Here is a 17,832-nt window from a genome sequence, read left to right on the forward strand (position 1 = left end):
TTTGCCAATCGCAAGGCAAAGGGGTGGCTTCTCATTTTTCTTCCTTGCATTTTCTTGACTATTACTAAGGTTGAACATCTTTTTATACTTACATTGTTTTGATAACAACAGTAACCCCTAAATAACAGGACTTTAACATGTTAATTTGGGGGGAGGTGGAGACGTTCTGGGCCCATCCTTTGCTTTTTGAGGTGACATCAGAAGAACACCATTCTTTATTGATCTCCAGTCAAGATGGATTCGGTTATTTCTGATGTATCTGCACACTCTGAGCTGTTCTCTAAGTCTCATCCCTAAAGGGTGGGGAGAGTTCTAGTTTTGAGGGGGGTGATAATGGTGAGTGTGGGTAGAAGGTCTACTGAGGGTGTGACCATCTCCCTCTGTCTCTTCATTTCCAGACACTACCCAGATGAACAACGCAGTGCCCACCTCTCCTCTGCTCCAGCAGATGGGCCACCCGCATTCATATCCCAGCCTGGGCCAGATCTCCAACCCCTATGAGCAGCAACCACCTGGCAAAGAACTCAACAAGTACGCCTCCTTAAAGGCAGTCGGTAAGGGCTCACGGATGCATCTCCCTCTTTCTTTCTCTCTCCTCTTTTCTCCCGCTTCTTCTAGAGCTCTTTCTTTCTTCCTTCTCCCTTCCTCTGTCTCTTCCTCTTCTGCTCTTCCTCCTCCTCTCTGTCTCTCTGTCTCTGTCTTCTCTCTCTTCTTGTTCCATCTCTTTTTCTCTCTCTCTGTCTCTCTCTGTGTGTCTTTCTGCCCCTCAGCCAGAGCCCCCGGGCTACTTTCTCAGACCCAGCTCAAGTCCTGTCTTTGGTGTGTGGGGGCAGGGTGGGTGGGTGAGGGGCATGCATGAGGGCTATTTCCTGGGGAGAATCTGGATGCTCATTTGGCCCCAGTGACATCCCAGCCTCTTCATCATCCACTCTCTGCCCTTGTGAATCCTCAGGGAGAAACTAGGCCTAGGACCCGGGTCTCTCAGTCTCAGGAAAGCCATGCCTTTTAGTGGGTAAACCCTTTAACCCACAGTCTCTCCCACCCCTGAGAAGTCAGTAAACCATGCATATTCCTACCCCAGACAGCTGCTGCTCTTCAGGATGTAAGCACTTACCGGGAAGAGCAGCCTGGAGCTACTAGTAATAGAGTTCTTACCAAGTGGAGGACATTTAAAAATAAATAAATAAATAAATAAGTGGAGGACATTACCTTTATGCAAATAACACATGTGTTATACTTTTTTTTTTTTTTTGGTCAACGACACCCTCCTCCCTCACCTAGTAAGCCTATGCTAATTTTTTTACATGTTGCTTTTATAAAAAATTAGCAAACCACAGTTAGGAAAATACCTGGGTTGGGGGAGGGTGTGGCTGGCAAAAAATATACAACACAGATGTTATTTGTGTAAAAATACGGAAATCTCATTTTCTCACAGCATCCAAAGAGGAAGGCACAATTATTATCCCAGTTTTTGGATTGGGAAGCTGAAACTCAAAGAGGCTAATTTAACTTGCCCCAGATCAAACAGCCTTCAGGCTACAAAGCTGAGACTTGAACACCCTGTTTTGATCACTCCATCACTCTGGAGTCTATGCGCTTGCTATTGCCCCCCATATATACACGCTGCCCTGGCTCACCTTCATTTCATTTCCCCTGTTGTACATGAGTGGGTATGACAGTGACCCTGGCAGTGACCCAGGCTCCTAAGAAGTTTACTCAGAAGATTTCTTTTGGATGGAAGCAGCAGCCCCAGCTAAGTCAGTGATTCCTTTTTCCTGATGGACTGCAACAATCCCAGGCTTCCCTAAGGAAGTGTTTCTTAGCCATGCGTGCATGTTCTTAGAACCACAGGGAGAGCAGCTAAAAATCCTGATTCCCTGGCCCCAGCCAAGAGATTTTGATTGAATTGGTCTTAGATGGGGCCCAGACATGGGCATTTTTCAGAGCCCTCTAGATGATTCTAATGTGAAGCTGGGAGTTGAGAGCTGTTGGTGGAAAACCATTTGGTCAGCTCAACATCCAGGAAAACCAAATCCTGTGACAAGTGCTCGCTCTGAACTTTACCTTCTAGGCACTTGCTTGTTTTCTGCACTCCTTTGCCCTCCTTTGTATTTTTTTTTATCATGGTGAAAATGCAACAAAACGTTCTCCATTTCAGCAATTTCTACACATATAATTCAGTGGCATTGATTCCATTCTTCATGTTGTACAACCATTATCACTATCCTTTCCCAAATTATTCCACCAGCATTCACATAGCCTCGATGTCCCCTGAGCAAAAAGTCCGCCTTTCCCCCTCTGTCTCACCCCCGGTTTGATTTATAATAATCTTGGGTTTCTATATATTTGCTTACTTCCTGTAAGTGAGATCATACAGTATTTGTTCTTTTGCGACTTATTTCACCCAGCATGATGTATTCAAGGCCCCTTCATGTTGTGGCATGCATCAGGACTTCATTTCTTTGTATGGCTGAGTAATGTTCTCTTGTATGGACGTACCACATTTTGTTTTATCCATTCGTCTGTTGATAGACATTTTGGTTGTTTCTACCTTTTGGCTCTTGTGAAAAGTACAGCAATGAACACTGGTGTACAGGTTTCTGTTTACGTTCCTGCCTTCACTTCTTCTGTGTATATACCTAGGATTGGGATTACTGGATCATATTGTAATTCTATGTTGAGCTTTTCGAGGAACCATCAAACTGATTTCCTCAGCAGCTTTTTACATTTTACATTCCCACCAGCAATGGATGAGGGCTACTCCTGTACATTCTGAACACAAGGGAGAATTCCTCTCCTTTCCTCCTCTCTGTGGCCTTTGAGTCCTGTTATTATTGCCAGTCTCATAAGAGAGTTTTTAAAACAAGGCTTTCTACTTAACCTGTCCCTTCTCTGAGCCTACTTCTCAGGGAGATGGCTTCAAATCCTGGCTCTGCTACTTCCTATCTGTGTGACCTTAAGCAATGGTCACAAAGGTGCCTGAGGCTAAGACGAGATGACCTGTATTATGGCCTAGCAAAGAATATGTGTCCTATGTATGTGAGTCCCCTCCCTTCTCCACAGCCCCACAGTCCTGTTACTATAGTTCCGCGGATGAAGCCTTCCCTTTCCTGATTTCTGTCACAGAGCATGCTCAGATCTCATGGAAAGGTGTTCCTTTCAAGAACCTTTAAACATTCCCCTTCTCAAGCATGTAGACCTCCCCTTTTCAGCAGAATTGACTATAGGAATTCCTGAGTAGTGAAATAATTCACTTTGGTGGGATCCCATTTTATCAGTGCAGGTCCTTCTGCTCTTTAGCTATTTTTAAGAATAGTACTTTCCACATGCTATTGGTTCCTGGGAAACTTTGGGCAGGCAGAAGACCCCACAGACCACGAGCTTTCTTTTCTTATCAGCTGCTCATCCCCTCTTCTTCCCCCACTGCCAAGCCCCTCATTAGAAATGGCATGGAAGACACTTCCTGGTGAGATTCCAGTGTGAAATATCCTAACTCCATCCCCAGCTAACGTTAGGAACCAAAGTGCAGACACTGTGACGTATGTGTCTATGGTGTTTGTGATAGCCAAGACCTACAGAAATCAGATTCAGAAAACAAACGTAAGGCATCTAGTATAGTGCCAGGCACATAATAGGTGCTTAGTAAGTGTTTGTCGGTGCCTAATAAGTGTTTGCAACAAAAGTCTATCTTTAGGAATTCACATTGCCCTACCTCCCAGGATTTCCAGATAGAGCCATTCAGAGGGGTTTGAGCCAACTTTATTGTACTAAGGACACAGGTTGTGCAGATGGACATAAGATTTTCTAAATCCAAAGCCTCCTAAGACTTTATATACCAGTTACCTATGTTTTGTGCCCAATTCCTATGCCTAACTCAATCCTCATCTACCCTGAGACATAGATTCCCTCCATTCCATATTGTGTGTGTTTGCATATCATATGCATCCTGAGCATGTTCAAATATACTGAAATATTACTAGGAATGGATGAGGGCTGTTGCCTTGGAGAGCAAGAGTCAGGGCATCTGCCAATGTGCCTGTGGAAGCCTTCAGACACTGTTTGGTGGCCCGCTTCCCATTCTGAGCCTTGCAGTTAGGTGAAAGATAGTGTCTGGTGTTATATTTGATTCTTCTTTTGGCATAAAAAAATCAGCCCAGATGTCTTTTTCTTTTTGAATTGGTCACACTGCAATATACAGCACCTTCCTTCAACTTCAGCTCAGTGTCTCCTCTGCACCCGTCACTCTTTAGATAAATAATGGATGGATATTCCAACAGAGCTCCTTGAATCTCTCAAGGATTTATGCGGGGCTCCTTTACATAGAAAATATCTTCAGTGCATTTGGAATTAAATTTGCAGTATGGAAATGCAGTTGACATTTTTCGAGTAACCCTTTCTTCCACAAGTCGGAACCTCCTGAAATGTTTATGGAACAAATGAATGAGCTTGCCTTTGACAAGAATCAAAGAATAGCTTGGTTGTAAGCAGCCTGGTGGTGCAACAGTTAGGTGTTAATGGCTGCTAACTGAAAGGTTGGTGGTTTAAACCCACCCAGCAGCTCTGCGTGAGAAAGATCTGGTGACCTGCTCCCATGTAGACTGCAGCCAAGAAAACCCAATAGGGCAGTTCTGCCCTGTCACATAGGTCGCTATGAGTTGGAATCCACTTGACTGCACCCAGCAACATCACCAAGGGAACAGCACCTCATATATCTTCTAGAAAACCGTGAAGGATCCCACTTGGGGAACCTTCCTGGTCCTGGATATAGTTGATGTACCCTCCTTCTTCTCCATCCGTCCTCTCTATTGTGGGAGGTCATGGGCTTTATGTGAGTGGCAGATGGTCATGTCAGTCTTTAGCAAGTGGAGGGTCAGGGAGGAGAGGTGCAGTCCGAGGGACTGCCTGCCCAGTGGTTTGCCCAGGAAACTGGTGTCTGCCCACACAAATGAAATGCAAATCCCATAATAAATGTTCTTTGAAGGGTTCTTTATTAAGGCATAATGTGATCACGGTGTGAATGATGAAATGCATTCCATTAATGAAATCATTACCACCCAGGAGAAAAGTTGTTTAAAAATGGTTTGCTGTGAAAAGCGCCACAGCCTCTGATAACCAGACTAATTTTCGAAAATTTAGTCCAGCGACTCCAGGGAGGATGGGACAGCTGCTAGGGTCAACTACCAAATTCAGAATTACCTCTGGGAAATAAATTCCTCTTAGCGGCTTTAATATTTGAACATCGAGTGGGTGGTCGGAGGCTCGGTCTCAGTCTGGGCTCTCCCTTAGTCACTTGTGTGACTTTGAGGCAGTCGCTGATGCTCTCTGGACCTCAGTTTCTTCACGAGAAAAATGAGTAAGTCAAACTATGTGGTCTCCAAGCACCATTCTAATTTTAAAACTAGAAAATTAAGCACTTCTACTCATTCTAGTTCAGAATACCTGTGGGCCATTCAACATGCCCTGTTCTTGCACTGCCAGGCAAAAATAGGAAGCTCAACATTTTGAGGAAAAAATGGTTGTTACCATTGGGTGTTTCTGAGACCAGATCTCCCCAAACCTGCTTTCCTTTCTATTCTATTTTGGTTTGTTTTCTGAAATCACTCTCATTTGTGCTTATGGAGAGCTCCCCTCTCTCTATAATTCAGGAATGTGGGTATGTGACATCTGGTCATACATAGCATGTGACCACAGAATGATCTCTCTTCCCACATATTGCTCCCTACTAGAAGGAGTGATGGGGGTGAATTACAGTTCATTCATTCATTCTGTCAATCATTCATCCTCTAAACATTCATTCTGGTGTCTTTTAATCGTATGTCCCATCAAGGTGTGGCCTAGGTCTGTCCCATTCAGCAGTGTATCCCCAGCACCTAGCATGGCATGGGTCACTTAGTAAACACTCCAAATATGTATTTGTTAAACTAATGAATTACACCATGTGATGGGCATCATATCACGCAAGGAGTGTGAGGTGATCAGCAAGATGGCAGAATCTAGCATGACCTCTGGGATCAATCAGGACCATGTTTGAGACTGAGCTCAGACATGTATTAATTGCAGAAATTATTTAACCTCCTCAAGTCTTAGTTTTCTTACCTGTAAAATGGGGATAATAATAATAGACAGCTCACAGCTTGCTGGGAAGATTCAGTGGTATAGCACATGTAAAGTGCTTAGCACAGCGGTCTGGCATCTAGGCCTGTACTCATTGCCGTCAAGTCCATAGTGACCCTGTAGGACAGGGTAGAACTTTCCCATAGGGTTCCCAAGGAGTGGCTGGTGGATTCGAACTGCTGACATTTTGGCTAGCAGCTGAACTCTTAACCACTGGGGCCATTAGAGTTCTGGCCCTTGGTAAATACTGCGGTATATTAAAGTCTGCAGATCGGAGCTGCTTACTGGTCATATTCTTCCTCTGATCTCCAGGGTACACTGGTAGCTTTATTAACATGTGCTTATCTAGATTTCATTTTGGAGGAAGAGAGAATTAGATCCACATTCTTCATTCCAGTTTGATGGGAAAGACAGATGACATGAAAACTAACTCCTGTTGGTGAGCTGATAAAATAAGCAAGCAAACAAACAGCAAATGGCTCCTTCCAGCTGTCCTAGGGACCAGCAAAGAGTCATCCCAGACCCTTACATTTTCTTCATGGGTGGTGCCAACTAGACCATCCATTATAGATAGGCTACTACTAGTTTAACTTAAAGAAAAGTTAGGGCATAGATGGGACGTCCTAGTGTTTTGCAGATGGGGAAACTGAGGCTCATTGTAGTTAACTTATTTTTCCCAAAAACACACTTTTAGTAAATAGCAAAATCAAGAGTCATACTTAAGACAGCCTGACTTAGAATCCTATTATGTTCTTTCCATGAAACGATGCTCTCTTCCACAGAGCAATTTCTGGCAGCTGACGGATATAACTAGGCAAAAGCAAGATTTGGGAGACCCCATTAGGATGCATTTTAAGAGGCATTTAACTTTTCACCCAACAAAAATTTATATGAGGAGTCTGGGTGGTACAAGTGGCTTGCAATCGGCTGCTAACCCAAAGGTTGTCAATTTGAACCCTCCCAGCAGCTCCCTAGAAGAAAAGCCTGGCAACCTGCTTCCTTAAAGATTACAGCCAAGAAAACCCTGTGGAGCAGTTCTTCTCTGTAGCACATAGAGTTGCCATGAGTGGGGACAACTGGACGGCAGCTAACGACAGTAACAACAGTGCCGCCCAGAAGTAGCCAGGTCTGAACTCGGCATTCGGTAGCCTGTGTGCGCTCTTATTAAGTGCCCTCATTAGCATAGATTTATGAAACAAAATCTTCTGTCTTGTCAGATGTAAGCCCCGCCTTAGGTACTGAGGACAGAGGTGACAAAAGCATGTTCCTTGCCGTTAAGGCTGACACTGAGGGATTTGACTTTGGTGTTAGATGGCTTTCTTAGGGTCAGGGACTCCCTTAGCCTCGCGTCCACCCACACGGGAAGATCCGGGGCAGCCTCACTATTTCCAGATGACAATGACTGAGCTTTATGTGTGGAGAACGGTGGTCACACTTAATTTTAACTTGGTCACTTTTCTTCTGTCACTCCAATTTCCCTTCCTTTGTGAGTGATGAGGATGTAGAGTTCAGCTCTGCAGGGCGAATGTAGCAATTTGAGTGTCTTTGGCACACCGGGGAGGCCAACCAGAAACGTTAAATGGGGCCGGATCTATGCTCTGTAATCACTCCTGTCACAGCCTGTTCCCTGGGTCTCTCCTTTCAGCCTGATATGTGTGGAAATTGTGCAGAAATGTTAAGGACTGGGACTTTGTCAAGGTAGATTCCTAAGAAAGGAAAGGATAGCTAGTAGCACATGCTGATTGGTCAGGCCTCCAGCCAATGGGCAGAGACATAGGCAGGTTTGTCTCACTTTAGGTAAAGCCCAGTCTTACAGTGAAGGGCTTTCAAAGAGGGGCTGGGCTGTGCCCAGTGGTCATTCTCACCATTCTTTATTTTACGAAAGGAGTCACCATAGTGTTCTGCTAGTAACACGAGGCACCCTTAGGGCTCATTCAATACATTTGACACGGAATTCAATTTGGAGAATGTGATTTATCGTGAAAACGTCAGGCGCACATCTGTTCCGTAAAGCAATGTATTACTCATTATGGGATTCTAAGATAACGAGCTTGATGCCTTCAGTATTTAGGGAAATTACCACAGAGGAGCCTTGGTGACACAGTGGTTAAGTGCTCAGCTGCTCACCGAAGGTCTGCAATTCAAACCCACCAGCTGCTCAAGTCCTTGAAATGAGGGAAATTGCAGGGTTCTAGGCTGGATACTGGCGTGGCTGTTTTTTTATTCTCAAAAATTGTTCTGGCTTCTAAGTGGAGACAGGATTAGGCAAGGGTAGAATGGAGTTAAGGAGCCTTGGTGGCACAGTGGTTAAAGTGCTCAGTTGCTAACCAAAAGGTCCAAAGCTTCAACCCACCTGCTGTTCCGTGGGAGAAAGATGTGGCGGTCTGCTTCCATAGAGATTTACAGCCTTGGAAACCCTATCAAGCAGTTCTCCTCATCCTACAGAGTCACCATGAGTTGGAATCAACTTGATGGCAATGTGTTTGGTACCAATGGTTAATTGGCTTGGCTGCTAACTGAAAGGTTAGAGGTTTCAGCCCACCCAGAAGCACCTTGAAAGAAAGGCCTGGCAATCAACTTCCAAGAAATCAGCCATTGCAAACCTTAGGCAGCAGAGTTCTTCTCTGACACACATAGGGTCACCATTAGTCAGAATCGACTCCATGGCAACTGGTTTAAAAAGAGTAACAGTATGGAGAAAATGAAATTCATTCATTCATTCAACAATAATTTCCAAACACATACTATGCGCCCAGCACTGGGTTGGGCAGTCCCCACCCCATGGGACTCACTACCTGGCATTTAAAGCAGCACCTGCCTCAGGCTAATAATGTGCCCCTTCTCAAGAGGGGGACTGCAATAAAACAGGATCAAAACTTACCTCTTGTTAGCAGAGAGTTGTCTTTAGCCAAAGTGACTTCATGTAACCCAAATAGTTCTTTCTTAAAGGGCTGAAAATTTAGAGTCTGATTTAACCCATTTCCATTGCCTTCGAGTCAATTCTGATTTATAGCAACCCTATAGGACAGAGTAGAACTGCCCCTTAGGGTTTCCTAGGCTGTAACCTTTATGGAAGCATATAGCCAGGTCTTTTCTCCTGTGGTGCAGCTGGTGGGTTCGAACTGCTGGTGTTTGGGTTGGCAGCCAAGCTCTTAACCACTGTGCGTCCAGGGCTTCTTATAGTCAGAATTACTGCCTAAGAATTCTCCCTCTGGTTCATGTGACTAAAAACATCTAGGCGTTTTTCAGAGGATCTCTTTTGATCTTTACCTTGACACTGCTTTAAGATCTTGCAGAAAGAGGTGCACACCTAGTTGAGTTTTTTGCACACTTGGTCCCTTCTCCCTAGTCCCTGGTTCCCCTGAGGCCTGTCCCCCTTGGAGGCTGCAGCTGGGGCAGCAGCAGGGGGGTGAGGGCACATGAATGTGGGAAACCAGCCAGCAAATCAGCTTCTCTTGATCGTTGTTTTTTAGGAAGTTGTGATGGTGACTGGGCAGTGGCGACACTTAAGTCACCCAAAGGTATTGTACGGCTTTTTCTAGTTCTTCTGTCTAGGTGTTGTCAGATTTAAAGTTACTCAAGACACAGAACATCCTGGTGTCCGTGTGTGACCTAGTGCACACGTGTGTACCCATTTGATAGCACGTGCAAGTTCGTCCAAGTTCCAGCATGTAGGTGTTATGTGTGCATGTGGGCCAGACGTGTGGTTTGTCCGTGCTCAGGCCAGTTGTTGAAAAATGTGCTACCCCTCATGTCCTGATATTCGCTTCCTGTAGGAAATCACCACTATGGAAAACCATCCCAGGTAAGACATCCAGGAAATGTTTTCCTCAGAAAGCCACAAAGGCAAAATGGCAAAACATGAGGTAAATTAGTGTGGGAGAAAGAACATAACTTCTGAGGGAGAGATCAAGAGAGTTGAGTTATTAACCCAGGGCCTTCTGAATTGTTGGCCTTCTAGGGAGCAGAATGCTCTTTTCAGCTTTTCTAAGGCAGTGTGGTGAGTGGCAAGAGGTGCGGAGTTGGTCAGCTGGAGTCTGTGAGTTACTTGCTGGCTGAGTTGGTCCAGACAGTAGCTATAATTTATTGACTCTAATATTTTCTCACCTTCCATGCACCTCTTGGCCGATGCACCTTACTTACAGCCACTACCCATCAGCCAGTGGAGCCCCACGGGTTGCCACGATGCTGAATAGGTTTTGTTGGAGCTTCCAGACTAAGATGGACTAGGAAGAAAGGCCTGGCTGGCTATCTAGTTCCAAAAATCAGGCAGTGTGAAAATGCTGTGGATCACAATGGTCTGATTCATAACTGATCGTGGGGCATTGTTTGTTGTGCATGGGGTCACTGTGAGTCGGGGGCCAACTTGATGGCCGCTAACAACAATACACTCCAGACTTAGTGCTGGACCCTTTACATTCAATCATTTGATTCTCTGATAACCCTGCTGTATATGTCATTCCCATTTAGAGACGAGGAAATCGATGTCGCTTGTCCAGAGTCATAGCTGCTAAGTAGTAGAGCTATGATTTAAACCAATGTCCATCTGACTGCAGCACCTCAGCTGTATCCCACTGAGATGCTATGGGAGTAGCTCTCTTCCAGGCAGACCTGAACCTCGGTTCCCTTCTTTCTTCACTTCTTATGTTCTGTTGAATTTGGTGGTGGGGGGATGTAGCTGGTCCAAGGAGGTGGGAGTAGAGCTCTTTGATGACCTTGAAATGAGGGAAATGAAAAGACACTGCAGGGTTCTAGGCTGGGTACTGGCAGGGCCCTTTTTGCATTCTCAAAAAGTGTTCCAGCTTCCAGGTGGAAACTGGATTAGGGGACAGTGGACTGGAGTTAAAGAGCCCTGGTGGCGCAGTGGCTAAAATGCTCAGCTGCCAACCAAAAGGTTAGTGGTTCAAACCCATCAGCTGCTTTGAGGGAGAAAGATGTGGCAGTCCGCTTCCATAAAGATTACAGCCTAGGAAACCCTATGGGGCAGTTCTGCTCTATCCTGGAGGGTCGCTCTCAGTCAGAACCGACTCGATGGCAGTGGGTTTGGACTGGAGTTGGGGACATCCATTGGGAGCTCTTAGTCATCCAGGTGGGTGGTGACCTGAACTGGGGAGGGTAGAGGATGGAGAGAAGAGAATGGAGTGGAGGGATAATTAGTGAGTGAACGAATGAATGTGAGGGAGGAGAAGGGAGGTAGACCAGTGGTTCTTCCCTTTATCTACTAGAGACACATCAGCATCACCTGGAGGGCTTGTTCAAGCTCAGATGACAGGGCTGTACCCCAGATCTTCTGATATAGTAAGTCTGGGTGGGGCCCAAGAATTTGCATTTCTAACAGGTTGCCAGGTGATGCCGATACTGCTGGTTTGGGCACAACACTTCGAGAACTACTGCAGTGGAGAAATCTTGCTGGAGTGCTAAGACCCTTTGATTAGGCCTCCAACTATCTTCCTGTGGGCTGAAGGTTCAGAAGAGGGGAGTTTGACCAGGGTCCCAGAGTCTCAGGCACAACCTGGACTCTGGGGGGCCACTGCATTCACACATTGCGGGAGAGAGAGAAAACTCTAGATCCACGCATCTAACAAGAACTTCTGGCTACTCAGGCATCATCTAGAGAGAGACAGATTTTCGGGTCTTGCATCAGATAATATCTGTTCACATGTCAAAGTCCATTTTTAGAAAAGCAAACAATTTGGAACATGACAGACCTACTAATTTGAGGCATAATTTTTTTTTCCCCTCTCCCCTGTGAAAACAAAGCCATTACAATCCCCGTGACAGCAGTTGGAGGCAGTCAGCATCCCTGTCCTTGTGTCTGCCTATTGTTGTCTGATGCATTTAGAACATATTTCAAGACAGGTCAACAGTGTGGGCTTAGAAGCTGTTTTTCTACCCAAACCTGGCTTACCTTAGCTGCCCTCCTAAACGCTTCTTGATTTATGCCACCTTCTCTGGGGAGGGGAGAAGGGGTCTCACTAGGGCCAGGCCCAAGTCCTTCTGGGGTCATTGATCTTCCTTTACGGTTTTTGTTCAGCCTCCCTGCCACCATCAGTCAGTTTGTGACACTGTGATGGCCTGGGTGTTGCTGTGATGCTGGAAGTTATGCCATCCTTATTTCAAATACCAGCAGAGTCACCCAGGATAGACAGTTTTCAGCAGAGCTTCCAGACTAAGACTAGGAAGAAAGGCTTGGTGATCTGCTTCTGAAAACTAGCCAAATGAAAACCCTATGGATCATAAGAGAATATTGTTTGCTATAGTGCTGGGAGATGAACCCCGTAGGTTGGAAGGCACTCAAAATACAGAGTGGCCACAACAGTGGACTCAAATATACCAATGATTATGAAGATGGTGCAGGACCAGGCAGTGTTTTGTTCATTTGTACCTGGGGTTATCATGAGTTGGAGCTGACTGGACCATAGCTAACAACAACAACCCAAACTCCAGACCCTGAGTCTACAGGAAGAATGATAACAATGGGTGTCTGTGTGCCCCCAGCCTCCCATACTCTGCCACCTCCTTAAAGGGGAAGGATAAGCAGGTATGATAGGCCTGGAACAAGACACACCTGGGTTCCAATCCTGGCCCATCATTTACAAGTCGGGTTGCCTTAAAATCATTCAACCTCTCTGAGCCCCTATTTTCTTTCTTTTTTATTTTTATTTTGTATTATACTTTAGATGAAGGTTTACAGAACAAACTAACTTCTCACTAAACAGTTAGTCCACATATTGTTTTAGGACATTGGTTAACAGACCCACAACATGTCAACATTCTCCCTTCTCGACCTTGGGTTCCCTATTACCAGGTTTCCTGTCCCCTCCTGCCTTCTAGTCCTTGCCCCTGGGCTGGCGTGCCCCTTTAGTCACGTTTTGTTTTATGTCTAATCTTCGAACGAAGGGCAAACCTCAGGGGTGACTCCATTACTGAGCTAAAAGGGTATCTGGGGGCCATATTCTTGGGGTTTCTCCAGTCTCTGTCAGGCCAGTAAGTCTAGTCTTTTTTTCTGAGTTAGAATTTTGTTCTATGTTTTTTTCCATCTCTGTCTGGGACCCTCTATTGTGATTCCTGCCAGAGCAGTCAGTGATGGTAACCAGGCACCATCTAGTTGTACTGGACTCAGTCTGGTGGAGGCCGTGGTAGATGTGGTCCATTAGTCCTTTGGACTAATATCCCTCGTGTCTTTAGTTTTCTTCATTCTCCCTTGCCCCCATATGGGTGAGACCAGTGGAGTATCTTAGATGGCCGCTTACAGTAAGCCCATATTTTCTGATCTGCAAAATGGAGACAATAATATTATATACCTCCTAGAATGTTGTGAGGCTCAGGTGAAGGAATGTGCAAAACATGTGTCACAGTACCTGGTATATGGAAAGTGGTCAACGCATGAAGGCTATTACTGATGTTATTGTTACCATTATTATCAAGTGAGCAAATTAAAGGCTAGGAGAAATGCTGCGGTTATTGTTAGGTGCCGTCGAGTCAGTTCTGACTCATAGCAACCCCATGTACAATAAAACAAAATATTGCCTGGTCCTGTGCCACCCTAACAATTGTTGCTGTTTTTGAGCCCATTGTTGCAGCCGCTATGTCACTCCATCTTGTTGAGGGTCTTCTTTTTCTCTGACCGTCTGCTTTACCAAGCACGATGTCATTCTCCAGGGATTGGCCCCTCCTGATAACATGTCCAAAGTACATGAGACGCAGTCTCGCCGTCCTTGCTTCTAAGGAGCATTCTGGCTGTACTTTTTTCAAGACAGATTTGTTCTTTCTTTTGGCAGTCCATGGTATATTCAATATTCTTCTCCAGTACCATAATTCAAATGCATCAATTCTTCTTTGGTCTTCCTTATTCCTTGTCCCGTGGTAATAAAATCTGTTAAACTCTGTTTAACCTGTCATTTCCCAAACCCTTTTGATGCCTGATCTCTTTTCTCTTAAGAAAGCCCAGTTAACATCTTAACATCCAGTGTGACAAATGTTGTTGGGAACCTACTTTGGGAACAAAGTGGGGATTGTAAGCAGAGTGCTGCCACCTGCATTGACAGTAACTCACTTTGGAGAGAACTCTATCTGCAAGGATAGGAAAGGCAAACAGACCACATGAGTTTGCAGTATTAATTTTTCGCTGCCAGAGACTTCCTGTGCACGTCGCCCCCTAGTGGTTGCTGCTTTTGATCCATTCATGCCCTACCTTGGGAGCTTCTGGAATATTTGTTTAAAACCCAGGACAGAAGAAACTACCTCAAGCCCTGCAGGCTGTTCTAACCAAGATGAATCCATGACTTTGGAAATCTGTTTATTTTACAAAATAAATCTTTGGACCTGGTTGTCCCTTAGTCCAGTGTCATGTTGAGACAATGAACTTGAGAAAAACTGCCAGCAAAGGACTGTGATTGGATCACTCTGGCTCCACAGGAGCTAGGCTGTGTCTCTTACCCAAGTTACACTCTATCCACTTCCATATCTGTCATTGCCAAAATAGGGGCAACAATAGTATCCACACTCCGTACAGTTTGGGGGTGATTTTATGAGACGATTTATGTAAAGTTCTTAGCACAGGGCCTGGTATATAATAACTGCTAAATATGTATAAGCGAGGGCAGTGGTGGCTCAGTGGTAGAATTCTCGCCTTGTGTACAGGAGACCTGGGTTCGATTCCTGGCCAGGGCACCTCATGCACAGCCACCACCTGTCCGTCAGTAGAGGCTTGCGTGTTACTATGATGCTGAACAAGTTTCAGCAGAGCTTCCAGACTCAGATGGACTAGGAAGAAAGGCCTGGTGATCTGCTTCTGAAAATCAGGCAGTGAAAACCCTACGGATCACAAGGGTTCAGCTTGCAACTGGTTATGGGATGGTGCAGGACCAGGCAGCACTTCATTTCACTGTGCACAGGGTCGCCATGAGTCAGGGTCTGACTCTATGACAGCTAATAGGAACAAGTAAGTTTCAAACACCAATAGTCACAAAGTCACCATTTACTTCTGCTTCAGAGATAATTAGTCATTATGGTGGAGTCCTTCAGAATGAAATACACGTTTGCTTTTATAGATGAGGAAACTGAGTTCCCTTGAGATACAAGAGGTTGCCCAAATTCACACAGGGAAATTACATCAGACTCACAACCCATTACCAGATCTGGAGTGGTCTGAGGACTTGACCCAGAATCAGGTGAGATGCTTGTTACAAATGTAAATCCTGGAAGCCGTCTACTCCCAAGGAACTCCTATGGAACTGCAACCTCTAGATATGGGTCCCCAGCATGTTAATTTTTAAAAAAAAATGCAACCCTGAGCGATTTTTACATCCACTAATGCTTGGACCTACCTTTTTCTAAGGCCCAATCCCAAATGCAAACACAAACCTTACAAAGAGCACCAGTTTTCACATGCCAACATTGATCTAAACACAAGTATTTTTACTATTGGCTTAAATAAAACCATTGTTTTAGTTGATGTTTGCTCTGGGGCTAGAGCTGGGAAAGTAAGAACATTGGAGATGGACGTCTTGCATTTGGTATCCTTCTTGCCATTTTTTAGCTGTGTGACCTTAACAGGTAAATATCTCACCATCTCTGGGCCTGTTTCATCTTCTTTCCCATGGTTAGGATGATACTGTCACCACCATCTTTCTTTAAGAGGGCTTCCGTGAGATGATGCAGGTGAAATGGCTAGCACCGTGTCTTGCATGCAGTGGGCACTCCATAAATGCTCTTGTGAGGAAATTGATGTAGCTTGGTGGGAAATTTTCATCTAAGAGACACTAGAGAAGGCACTAGTCAATAGGAAACGTATAAATTGGGTGACAGTTCTGTTGAGGTGCCCACACCCAGAGACAATCTTTTGGAAACAGCCACCTACCAGCAGCCTTAAAACATTACTTTATGAAATCGAGGCTTTTGTAATTTCCTGACTTGGGTTATTGGTTTGGTGGTGAGCAGGTGGAGGGGAGGAAGGTGACATGAGGTGATGGTTTTTAATAAAAATCAAATCCCACTGGCCTTTGAGTTCAGTCCCTTTTGAAAGCTCTCACAAGCACTTAAGTTGTGATAAGCTTCCTTGGGAATCCATAGGGCATGACGTGGAGGGGTTCTTGGCTTTGCAGAAAATGCTGTTGTATGGAGATTGCAATAAACATTTTATCAGTTTCAAAGTAAGTCTCTCTGAGGTTCAGTTAGTTAGATCCCATTCATTTCAAATTTCCCTAGCCCCTTGTGTGGAGCCCACAGCACATAGTGGGCACTCAACAAACATTTTTGTGACTAGATTACTAAATGAAGCTGGGCATAACATTTAAAGGGAATCCTGTTGGCTTTTCTGAAGAGACACTGGGAAATGGCAGAAAACCAACTGGATGTAAGTGAGAAGACCTGCTTTCTAGATCCTCTGTTGCTTCTACCCAACTGGGTGTCCTTGATCCCACAGCTTTAATTGCGTGTCCTATTAAATGAAAAGTTTGGAATCATTGATCTCTTTGGCCCCCTCTAGAAGTAAAAATCCCAGACTTTGCTCTGATTGGCTAGTCTTGTCATGTGCCCACCTCTGAACAAATCATTATGGTGAAGATAATGAAATGGGTTGTTTGGGATCTCTGGGGAGTGGCAGGGGGTAGAGGGTGGAAAGTGGAGGGGTGTGTCATCTAAGCCACATGGGTTAAGAATAGGGGCACGGTAGGCCCCTACTGAAAAATTGGGGACTACCACTGAAAGCAGGGTGAGTCAATGATTGGTGCTTGTATCAGTTACATATTGCTTCAATAATGCTGTGTAACAAACAACCTCAAATCTCATGGTTTAAAATTTATTTAGCTCAGCATTTGTGTAGATCATGTGTCTGTCTGCCGCTGCTGGTGATTTAGGCTGAGCCAGGAGGTACTCTGATCTCAGCTGGGTTCACCCATTTGTCTGGGAGTTGGCTGGATCTTGGCTGATCTAGGCTGATTTTAGCTGGAATGACTGGGGTGACTTGGCTCTGCTCCACATGCCTCTTGTGCTCAGAGATGGTAGCCCAGATACATTCTCATGATGATCCCAGAGGGTCAAGAGAGCAACCCAAAACCAGTAAAAAAAACATTGGTTTGTGGCATATCAGCTAACATTTGTTAATAACATGGCTGAACTCAGAATCCAGTGGTGGGGAAACAAAATCTTCCTCTTTTTTGGATGAATTACATAGTCACATGGAGAAGAGTGTAGGTACAGAGAAGGGTGAAGAATTGAGGCCATTCCATCTAAGATGCATCAGTTGGTCTCAACCCACCTGGACCAAAGGAGAATGAAGAACACCAAAGACACAAGGTAATTATAAGCCCAAGAGACAGAAAGGGCCACATAAATCAGAGACTACATCTGCCTGAGACCAGAAGAACTAGATGGTGCCCAACTACAACCGATGACTGTCCTGACAGGGAACACAACAGAGAATCCCTGATGGAGCAGGAGAGCAGTGGGATGCAGACCTCAAATTCTCGTTAAAAAGACCAGACTTAATGGTCTGACTGAGACTAGAAGGACCCCAGAAGTCATGGTCCCCAGACATTCTGTAAGCCCAAGACTGGAACCATTCTCAAAGCCAACTCTTCAGACAAGGATTGGACTGGACTATAAGATAGAAAATGGTACTGTGAGGAGTGAACTTCTTGGGTCAAGTAGACACATGAGACTATGTGAGCAGCTCTTGTCTGGAGGGGAGATGAGAAGGCAGAGGGGGACAGAAGC

General features: G+C 45.1%; 1 protein-coding gene across 2 annotated transcripts in view; it reads left to right on the top strand.

Moving 5' to 3' along the window:
- The window catches only part of SHISA9 (shisa family member 9), a 331,541-nt gene that overhangs the window by 298,796 nt on the left and 14,913 nt on the right, over window positions 1-17,832 (top strand). Inside the window, exons 3-4 of one of the 2 annotated variants that reach the window (XM_049903639.1) lie at window positions 399-554; window positions 9,588-9,635. In XM_049903639.1, coding sequence (XP_049759596.1) covers window positions 399-554; window positions 9,588-9,635 — 204 coding nt within the window. The remainder of the gene's footprint in view (window positions 1-398; window positions 555-9,587; window positions 9,636-17,832) is intronic. The other variant, XM_049903638.1, reaches the window with a different exon arrangement.

This window comes from Elephas maximus, chromosome 12 (genome assembly GCF_024166365.1).
Source record: "Elephas maximus indicus isolate mEleMax1 chromosome 12, mEleMax1 primary haplotype, whole genome shotgun sequence".
NCBI lineage: Eukaryota > Metazoa > Chordata > Mammalia > Proboscidea > Elephantidae > Elephas > Elephas maximus.